The sequence below is a fragment of the Pteropus alecto genome, unplaced genomic scaffold, assembly GCF_000325575.1.
Source record: "Pteropus alecto unplaced genomic scaffold, ASM32557v1 scaffold5, whole genome shotgun sequence".
NCBI lineage: Eukaryota > Metazoa > Chordata > Mammalia > Chiroptera > Pteropodidae > Pteropus > Pteropus alecto.
Window position 1 is genome coordinate 33,458,105 of NW_006441953.1, and position 11,123 is coordinate 33,469,227.

General features: G+C 57.3%; 1 protein-coding gene across 1 annotated transcript in view; it reads right to left on the minus strand.

Annotated features, from left to right (window-relative positions):
- Positions 1 to 8,457, minus strand: part of PDE6B (phosphodiesterase 6B) — a 29,393-nt gene extending 20,936 nt beyond the window's left edge. Inside the window, exons 1-3 of the mRNA XM_006919052.3 lie at positions 7,990 to 8,457; positions 5,678 to 5,830; positions 5,443 to 5,532 (exon numbers count right to left, since the gene is read on the minus strand). Of these exons, the coding sequence (XP_006919114.1) occupies positions 5,443 to 5,532; positions 5,678 to 5,830; positions 7,990 to 8,457 (711 nt within the window). The remainder of the gene's footprint in view (positions 1 to 5,442; positions 5,533 to 5,677; positions 5,831 to 7,989) is intronic.
- Between the last annotated feature and the right edge of the window lie 2,666 nt (positions 8,458 to 11,123).

The following is an 11,123-nucleotide window of genomic DNA, read 5'->3' on the forward strand; positions in this document are numbered from 1 at the left end:
ATGTTAACATCCAAGAAGCTCAACAAACTCCAACGGGGATGAACTCAAAGCCGCCCATCCCAAGGCACGTAAAAGACAAGGACAATCTTGAAAGCAGCCATGGAGTCGTGACTTGTCACATACAGGGATCCTCAATGAGATTGTCAGCATGTTTCTCATCATGAAAGGCAGACATATTCAGAGCACTGAAAAAAAGCCCTTCCAACTCTAAACCCTAACATGGCAAATCTGTCCTTCAAAAGTGCTGGAGAAAGAAACACTTTCCTAAACAAAACCACCACTAAGACTCTGGGACACGACCAGCCCTGTGACACATGCTGAGGGGAGCCCTGCAGGGTGAGGCAGTGCTGGACGGTGACTCGAACCGTCTCAGGAAGGAAACATCTCAGTAAAGGCAGATACACGTGCAGTTGTAAAACATGCCGATAATAAATGAGACGTGAGGACACGGAAAGACATACCTTCCTCGTGAACTGGAGGAGTTAATGTTACTAAGTCTCAGTGCTACCCAAAGCTATCCACAGGTCAAGTATAATTCCTACTGAAATCTTAGTGGTGTTTTTGCAGATGTAGAAAAGCCCATCCTGAAATTTATGGAATTGCATCAGACCCCAAACAGCCAAAACAACCTTGAAATAGAAGAACAAATGTGGAGGACTCACACTCCTGATGTGAAAACATAATACAAACCTACATTAATCAAAACAATATGGTATTGGCATAAAGACCAAATTATAGACCAATAGACTAGAAGAGGATGTCCAAAAATCAACCCTTGTTTATACAGTCAAGTAATTTTTGACGACAGTGGCGGGACCAGTCAATAAGGAAAAAAGAGTTTTTTCAACAAATGGTGTTGGGAAACTGGATATCAACATGCAAAAGAATAAACCTGGAGCCTTACCTAATACCATGTGCAAAAATGAGCTAAAATGGATCAATAATCTAAAGAGAATCTAAAAATATAAAACTCTTACAAGAAAACATACATCAAATGTCTCACGACATCAGATTTGACAATGATTTCTTGTATATGACACCAAAGACACATGCAACCAAAAAAAATTGACTTCCTGAAAATTAATAACTTTGGGCATCAACATAACCCACGATGGGACAAAATGACCGCACATCATATTTCTAATAAGGGTTAATATCTGCACTATAGAGAGAACTCCCCGAGCTCAGCAACCGAGTCGGAATGGAGGAACGCCTCGAACAGATGTTTCTCCAAAGAGCACGAGCAAACGGCCCACACGCATGTGAGGAGGAGCGCCACATCACTGATGACGAGGGGAGTGCAAGGCACAAGTCGCTGGTGTGCCACTTCACACCACAGGACGCCGCATGAAGAAGCCGGAAAACAAGTGCTGCTGACTACGGATGAGCACAAGTTGGCACCGTCAGCGGAGATGAAAATGGCACAGTCGCTGGGGAAATTGTGGTTAGTCCTCAAAAAATGAGAACGATTCCCACAGTCACCAGACGTTCCGCTTCTGGGTGTATGTGCAACATAATTGAAATCGCGGTTTAAAAGAGATGTCCCTACACTGTGTTCACAGCAGCATGATTCACAGGAACTAGGATGTGAAAGCAACCCAAATGTCCACTGGTGAATGAAAGGACAGCAAAGCGTGGTGGACACTTTCAGTGGAAATGATTCGGCCTTAGGAAGCACCGTGTTCTGACCACGCCACTGCACAATGAACCAGAAGGACTTACGTTAAATAAAATAAGCCAGTCGCAGACACGCAGACACTGGGTGACCCAAGTTCCATGAGCTACTTAGAACTGTCAAAACCACACACACGGAAAGGACGGTGGTGGACACTCACAGGCCACTTCATCCGATGACAGCAGATCACAGATGCTTCTGAATGTCACACGGAGCACGCACCAAAATGGACCATATTATGGCCACAAAACACATCTTAACAAATTTAAAAGAATAAAAATCATAAAAAACATCTTATCATAGCACAGTGGAATTAAACTAGAAAACAATAACAAAAGCAGTGCAGGAAAATTCCCAAGCAGATTAAACAACAGACTCCTAGATCACACATGGGTCGCAGACGAAGTCGCAAGAGAAATTTACAAACGCTTTGAACTGAATGAAAATGAAAACAAACTTATCAAAATGTGTGAGGAGTGGAATGAGATTGGGGGGGATTCATTGCATTATATACATATATTACAAGACAAAAATATCCCAACCAATCATGTAATCTTAGTAAACCAGGAACGCAAGATCAGTTTAAGCCTAAAGCAAGCAGAAGAAAACATATAATAGCTAACAACTTTATGCTCCCAAATTTGATAATTTAGATAAAATATCTTATACCTAAAGTGAATTTTTCAATGCCTTGAATGACAGCCACATAAGGAGAACTAGACTAATCAGAACAGACCTACAACTCTTAAAGACATTGGATCAACAATTAAAACATTCTCAAAAGAATCACTCCCTGATGAGCTCGCTACCAAACATTTAGGGAAGAAGTTAAGCCATGTGACTACACTCCATCCCTGAAGGTGGAGCAGAGGGAACACCTCCTCAGCTGCTGCAGGAGGCCAGCGTTACCCTAATACTCCAACCAGGTAAAGACATTACAAGAAAAAATCTATGGTCTCAAATCTCTCATACACAGAGACATTAAATTCTTAACAAAATAGTACCAAAACCAATTTAATAAAGCATAAAAACGAGTACATGCCACGGCCGGTTACTGTCAACATGCCTATTCTTGCCAACTTGCTGTACAGAGCAGGTGCAGCTTCAATTAAAACACCGGCAAGTGGTTCTGTGGATACGGACGTGCTGACTGCAGTTCACATGGAAAGGTGAGAACCAGCGCAGTGAACCCAGTGCTGCAGGGCGCATGTGGCAGACCCGATACCCCAGCTCACCATGGCAGAGCACGTGACCCAGACGGGTGGTGCTGGTGCAGGACAAACACAAGGTTGGTGGCATTGATGCCGGCCCCGGGGACACCTACGCAGATGCAGCTTTGACGTAGTCGATGCCGGTACAGAGGTGAGCTGATGGGGCCACTTCACCCCTGCAGCCGCCACCTCACACTCGCACCCAGCCTGGCTCTGTACCGGTCACACCCGCACACCAAACAGTGTGCCAGCCACAGACGAACTCAGGGACCCGAGTGTGCAGCGCAGAGCCACCAGATGGCTGCAAGACGACATCAGAGACGATCGAGGTGGCTCTGGGTCGAGTGATGAGTTTTAAGATACAATACCCAACTATAATCCATGAAGCAAAATTCATAACTTGGACTTTATTAAAATTTATAACTTCTGGTTTTCCAAATACACTGTTAAAAGAATGAAAAGATAAGCTACGCCTGTGGACAAAATATTTACAGATCAAATATCTGACGAAGGACTTCGCTATAACATTGACAAGAAACTCTTTCAACAGTAAGAAAACATGACCTTCACTTAAACGGGCAAGAGATCTGAATGGGTAACTCACTAAGAGCAGCACGTGCACACGGCAAGGGAGTATTTGCAAAGGTGCCTGACATCACCGTCATTAGGGAATTGTAAGTTGGAACGATCACTAGACACGCCTACTGGAATGACTAACGCCAGAGGCTGCGGGGGGCACAACAGGACTGCCATGCACTGCGGTGGGACACAAATGGCAGGGCTGCCTTCTGGCGATTTCTCGCGGAGGCGAGCCGGGTTGCACCGCACGACCAGCAGCCTCACTCCTAAGTGTCTGTTCAACCGAACTGAAAACTGACGTCCACACAAAACACTGCACACGGATATTCACAGCAGTTTCACTCATAACTGCCCCAAACCGGAAGCGACTAAGGTGTCCTGCAGTTGAATGGATCAGTGCACTGTGGTCCATCCAGACAACGCATTATTCAGCACTAAAAAATGAGCTCTCAAGGCACAAAAAGACACAGGGACCCTTAAATGCATGTTGCTAGATGACAGAAGCCAATCTGGAAAGGCCGCACACTGCATGATTCCAGCTAGTGACAGAGTGGAAAACGCGAAATGCGGAGACAGTAACAGGATCGGTGGTCGCCAACGGTGACGGGTGGCAGAAGTCAAGGCTGGAGTGGACATTCACACTCCAGCCAGAGAAGCGGGCAGGGCTGGGACGGCAGGCTGATCTGCGCCGAGTCGGTGGGACACAGGAGGGCGCATGGCACCTGCACACACGCGCCTTGCTGGGCACACGGCACTGGAACACAGGCCTCGCTGGGCACGCAGCACCTGCACACACGCGCCTCGCTGGGCGCACGGCACCGGAACACGCGCCTCGCTGGGCACACGGCACCGGCAGCCGCGAGCTCCCTGATGCCAGGTCTCAGGTCCCGCACAGGAGCCAGGGCTCCCGCAGAAACGGTGGGTTCCACGCCGGCACAAAACATGCAAACACGCCTGCAGCACCTGGTGGTCTCGGACAGCAGGGCGTGCAGAAACCCCCAAGGAACAGCCGACCAGCACCCAAACGAGGAGCCCACAGAGCAGAGCTGGGGCCAGCGCAGCGGGCTGCACGGCATAGGGGACGCTGAGGGCTCCGGCAGCCAGTCAGGATGAGCTGTGCGCCTGAATCGACGTCACTGCACTGTGTCACCGGAGTCCAGACTGACAGAAACAAATGATCGTACGAGTCCACAAGCAGGCAGAAGATACGAACACCTCATTCTCGCTGTGCGGGGCTCACAGCGGCTGCCTTCAGAACAGCGCCGTCCAGCAAATGCGGCTCCGGCTGTGTCACTGGCGTCACAGCCCTCCCACTGGCCCGAGCCGGGCCCTGAGCCCTGCCCGCCCGCACCAAGGCCCTGCTCTCAACACCCGCACTGCGGTCCAGCTGACCGCTGGCTCTCAGCTCCATTGTGGCCTCAGGCCGTGGCCACGATCTTCCCTCTGCCCAGGACACCCTCTGACCCCTTCCCCTGCCTGAGTGTTCTCCCACTGGCCCTTCCACATAGGCCAACGTGAGCCTGAGAACGGCAGGCCTCGTCCCCTGGGCGGAGGACCCAGCCCCACCTGGCCCCAGGCCTGGAGCCACGGCCACGGCCTTCCGTCCACTCACTGCTTACCCGGGCTCCGTGGGCCAGGACCAGAGGCTGGATGACACGGAGGGGATGCCCCTCGCACCCCCTAAGCCCCACAGCTGCCTAGTGGAGGGGCCCACACCCACGGGGGTGCTGGGCCCACGGTGCAGTGGGAACCCCTTCCCTCCCATCGTCCACGCTGACGCAGCCTGGCCCCTTCCACAGGGTGTCAGAGCCGCTGCAGCTGGCAGCTCCCAGCCCCCGGTGCTCCCGCCCTCCTGGGCCTGATAGTGAGCCAGGGAGCGGGATGGCCGGGGCACACTCACGGTCACACCCACCACCTCAGAGGCCACCGGGCCTCTCCCTGCAGCCACGGTCTGGGGCGGGTGGCCCGGGCAGGTACCTGGCCTCGGCGCGTCTCACAGTTGTGCAGGTAGCTCAGGTGGTAAATCTTCAGGTTCAGCGTGCCAAAATTCAGGTACTTCAAGAAGATCTGAGGCAGAAGGGGCCAACCCAGGGGTCAGACACTCTGGTTTTTAGATGCCTGCCCAGCCCTGCGTCGGGGCCACACGCAGGTGCGAGCCTGCCAGGCACAGACACGTGGGAGCTCGGGGACAGAGAGGCAGCCCAACACTCACATCTTCGTCCTCACTGGTGAAGCACGGGCCATCCAGCTTGTTCACGGCCATGATCACAGCCACAACGTCTTTGCCATTCATGACGGGGGTGGCCAGGATATTCCTTGTCACGTAGTCAGTGAGCTCGTCTGCGAAGGAGCTGAAGTGGGAGCTCTGTGAGGAGACAGAGGCCGTTGCTCAGTGGACCCGGAGCCCGGTGCCTGTCCCTGGGGTGCGGATGTGCTCCGTGGAGGCCCCCGGCCCCTGCTGAGCCCCGGGCAGCCCAGCCCCCGACATCGGGATTCTGGGAAGCACATCTGTACACGACCACTGGCCTGTCCTTGGGGCCCAGCCTGGCTCTGTACCAGTCACCCCATCTTGGAGCCAATGGCCCCGGCTCTGGATTCCAGACTCTGTGGAGCCCTCCCAGGCACCTGCCCGCTCTGTTCCCCACCTGGTGCCCCCACACCTGTCCCTGGATGCCTCACGTGTGTCCCATCTGCCCGTCCCCAACCCCTCCTGCTCCGGGCTGCCGTCCCCTCCGGCCCCACATGCTCCTCCCCAAAAGACAAGCGCCGAGGGTCCCTCGCACCCCCAAGGCCTGTCCACCTGCCCCTGCAGGCTCCCCGGGCCAGCGGTCCATCTGTGTTTGCTCCATGGGGGTCGCGGCCCTGTGATGAGAACTCTCTGCTCCTGGGCCTCCCGCGTGGGGCTGCTGGGGCCTCTCAGAGCCGGTCATCTGAGCGCTGGCCCTTCAGGTGGCCAGGACTCTGTTCTTTGGACTGGACGTGGCCCCAGCCTCTCCCTCTGCTCCCTGAGGGCTGACTTTTCCTTACACTAGGCCACAGAGTCACAAGGCCGGGACCTGGGCCCAGTCCTGCCCAGGGGCTAGTGGCCATGGCCGAGCCACATCCCCTCCACGAGCCTCCCAGGGTCTCTGGGGCTGCCCTGGGGTCTCAGGGACTGCAAAGGAGTGTGGACACCACAGCCCTGCAGTCCCCTCCCAACACTGCTGTCCCCTCCCACGCAAGCGGCCCCTGAGCTGCCTCAGGGAGGGGCACAGCCTCTCTGCACAGCCACGGGACACCTGGCACTTGACTTGCGACACACTTCACAGGAACTCACTTTTCTGCACATTTAAAGTCTGGTCTCTGTTCCACTGAATCTGAGGTAAACCCAGCATGGCCGAGTAAAGAGGGGACATTGTGCCTGTTCCCCACAGACAAGGCTGGTCAGCAGGACACCTGATGCAGGCTGGAGGACCCCAGGGCAGCCAGCCCTGCAGGGAAGGGACATGGCCTAGGACAGGCTGGAAGCTTACACCAGACCCTCAGAGCAGTGATGAGACGCTGCTGCACTGGTGTGGGGGCGCTGAGGGACGGACCCCTGATGGCTGACTCAGGACGGGGGACCATGCAGCGTGTGGGGGCGGGGAGGGGGCTTGGCACAGCTCCTGTGCTGAACTGTCTTCTTCTGGGTAGTTCTTGCCCCTGGGTCACCCGTTGCTTGGAAGGGAAGTGAGGACGGAGCTAATCCCAGTGATTATGTGATTCAGGTCGCGGTCGAAGCCGCTGGGATAAGTTTAAGAGGATTGAGGCTGCTGCCCCTTTCCAGGCACCGGCGTCCTGGGGGTTGTCTGTCTCCAGGGACAGGGGGACAGGCTGCTGGGGGGAGGCCCATCCAGGCGGCAGAGCGAGGAGGCCGGTCCAGCTCAAGGCTCCTGCTTCCAGCTCCCAGGCCAGACCGTCTCAGAGGGGGTGCCTGAGCCCCACTGTGGCCCCTTCTCCCGGCTCCCCTGAAAGCCTTCGCCTGCCACGGCCCTGCCTGTCATGCCCGGCAGGCTCCTCACACTCAGCGCCTGCAGACCAACGTCACCTTTCTTGTCTCCCACACCGTCCCCTGGTGTGGCGGCCCCACACTCAGCTGTGCCATCTGGACCCCCTTCCCTGCCCAGCAAGAACCACCTCCTGATTCACTGTGCTCTGTCCACCCCTCTGCCCTGCCCTCGGCTCGGCCCCAGTGGCTCCCACTGTTTCTGAATCCCAAACCCACCTGCCCTGGAAGCAGCTTGGCCTCAACCGGGGCTTCGAGCCTGGGGCCCCTTTCCCCCCCGGCCTTCCTCTCTGGGCCTTTGCCCGCTCAGCTGGGTCTTCCCTGCCCACTGGTCCATGCAGCCCTGGGCTGCCCAGACCAGCCAGGTGCCATGGGCCTCCTTCTAGCCTGTTCCACTCGCCCCGGCCACCTCCGCGAGGTCCCTGCGTGCGGGTGGCCGACCTGTGCCCTGGGGCCCCCGGGATGCCCTCTGCCCCTGCAGCGCGTGGCCCGGAACCCACCTCGGTCACGTCCTGGACGTTCACCGTCTTCTTGGTCTGCGCCACGTGGCCCACGACCCCGATGTCCAGCGGGAAGACGATCTCGGAGTCGGGGGGCACCAGGCAGTCCTCCAGGGTGCTATCAGGCTGCACGCTGAAGAGGCGCGTGGCCAGCTCCGCCACGCCGTTGCGCTGGCGGTACATGAAGAGGCTGCAGCGGTCGGCGTGCAGGATGGCGCAGAGGCGCCGCAGGATCTTGAAGACCACGCGCTCCGTGTTCACGCCCTCCTGCATGTCCTGCACCAGCTCGAACAGGGCCTCGCTCTCCTCCACCTGGCACAGCTCGCGGAAGCTGACGCCGTCCGCCGGCAGCCCGTCCTCGCAGGCCCGGGCCGCATTCTCGGGGCTCAGCTTCCTCTCAAAATACTGGTCCGCGAAGCCGGGGTTCTGGTCCAGGAAGCACTGCACCTGCTCCTCGCTGAGGCTCATGGTGGCCGCCGCTTGTGCTGGGGAAAGTGCCGGTCCCGGCACACACGGTCCCCGCAAACACTGTCATCAGCAAAGCCTTTCTTAGTGACGATTAGAGCGCTGGGACACCACCAGCTGCCTCGCCCGCCTGCCCCCCTCGCCTTGGGGCCTGGACTTCCCACCTTCCCTGGAGCTGCGCTGCGGATGGCAGCAGGGGCTCCGCCCGGGCAGGGGTCTTGGGCAGCTGGGTGGGTGCTCGCTTCCAGTGGAGCAGGCCTCACACCTCTTCCCCTGGAGGGGGGTGACCCCATGAACATGGGGACCCCTCCACCTGGTCCCCCCCGGCACTCCCAGGTCTCCTTGACACCCAGGACAGGTGTCGAGGGTGCTGGGCAGGTGGGGCACGGCCTCAGGGGAGTGCAGCCAGTCCAGAGATGGCGCCGGAGGTCAGTGGTTGCCGCTCAGGCCTCATGCCCACGGAGGGAGGTGGCAAGGGACGGAAAGGGGGCCCAGCGCTTGGCATGCAGGTGGGGGGGGGGTCCACACAGACCTGCCGTCCTCTTTGGGCGGAGAGGTGAGGCGTTTGTGCGGGGGAACTGGTCACCTTAACACACACGCAGCAGTGCCTCTCCCCGAGGGCTGGTGCCCGTCGTCCACTGTTGATTGGATGCACCCACGGCAGGTCCCCCTGTGCGGCCTCGGTCCTGCTCAGCACATGCCTTCATTCAGCCACCGGACCCTCTCCTCACGGAGAGCCCACACCGCGTTGCTGCCTCTTACAGATGAGGCCGTTCCTGAGCGACCACTCTTCAGACAGACACCGCGTGCCTGGACAGCCCTGTCCATCCGGTTGCCACACAGACGCTCTGTGAGCCAGATGTCCCTGAAAAGGGAATGTTCCAGAGGACCCAGCCCAGGTACATGACTCTGCTATGGGCGTGCCCTTCACTTCAGACACAGAGGCTGTGTGCAGGAATGTGTGTACATGAGTGTACGTGTGTGCACGTGTGCAGGTGTGTGCACTGTGTGCATGTGCATGAAGGGTGTGTATGCAGGTGTGTGCACATGTGCCATGCTGGCTGTGCATGTGTGTGTGCACCCACGTGTGCGTGTGCATGAAGGGTATGTGTGCAAATGTGTGCATGCACAAGTGTGCGTGATGGGTACGCATGTGTGCAGATGTGTGCACATATGAGTGTGCATGTACACGTGTACCATGGCCCGCAGGAAGGCTGGGGTGGGAGCTGTCGTCGTGTGAGCCATTGTGCACACTGCCTGGCATTCAGGGTCACCTTCTGAAGTAGCACGGGTGGGCTGTCCCCAGGGGTGGCAACAGGACCGTTCAGGTAGGACCCGGGCCCCTCCTAGCCGAGGACCAGGAATGCAAACGGGGGATGGTGACTGAGGAGAAGGCCTGTGGCCTCTGCGTCTCGTCCTCGTTTGCCTGCGTCTGTCACCGTGCTTTCAATCAGGGTGCAGGGTGTGTGATTCTTTTACTGCATTCGGGGGCAACTGTGTGCATGTAGAACTGTGAGTGTGCACACGTGTGTGGGGCCTGGCGCCTCAACGTTTGGACAGGTTTTCTCAGGGGACCTTCTGCAGGGGCTCTGGGCTGGCGCCCTGCAGCTGTGCTGATACAACGGGCCCAGTCGGCCTGTTGCTGTGACGTCCGCGCCTCTGCGTAGTCACATGGCGGATTCCTGTCAGGGATCCGCTGCAAGGTCCCCTGCTTTTCCTAAACACAGTGGGCTCTGGCCCGGGGCGGGGTGGGCGGCTGCGGGGGGGCGCACTCCCCTCCGCGCCCAGCGCATTTGCAGCACATTGTCTCCCGACGCTCCACGTCTCAGTCTGCATGTGAGGGACAGCCAATGACGCAGCCATCTGGCTGAGCGGCCCAGGGGGGCTGGGTCTTTGGGGGACACTTCCCAAACCCTCAGTTGACTCCGCCCTGAGGCCCGCTCATGCTACTGCCCCCACCCCGCTCCTGCCCCTACCCATCTCTGCTCTCTTGCCCCCTCCACAGGTGGCTGAGGAAAACGGGGCACACTTGTGAAGCTCACGGGGTCCCAGTGGTGGCACCCCACAGAAGGCACGGCCTGTGTGCTGGCCATGTGGCCCGGCCACCACCTGACACACACCCAGGGACCCGCTTGAGCTCACGGAGTTTCACCATTTCACTTCGCTCAAAGAAAAAGCAGGACCAACGGCCCTGACCCCAACCAGGTGGCATTCAGCCTCCCCAGGTGGGCGAGCAGGTGCTTGGGAGTGAAGGGGCAGGGCTGGTAGGACCAAGTGTTCCCTCGGCGCCCCAGGGGCTTGTCCTGTCTTTTCTTTTTAAACTCTAACAAAAAGGCTGTGGCGAATTAATTTCTGCCTATTTTTAACCTGGAACCTGTGACTATGACCTTATTTGGAAACAGTCTTTGCAGATGCGACTGATTTAAGGTGAGGCCACATGGGAGTAGGTGGGCGCTAATCCAACCACTGGTGTCCTTACAAGAAAAGGCACAGAGGAGGCATCTGAGCGTGCGGAGAGCACTGATGCGTCTAGAAGCCAAGGGACACCAGGCTGCCAGCCACCACCTGAGGCTGGAGAGAGGCCGGGAGCGAAGTCCCCCAGATCGTCATAGGGGACCAGCCCTTGGCCTCCAGAAGCGGGCACGCTGCTCATACCTGGGCCCCTGCCG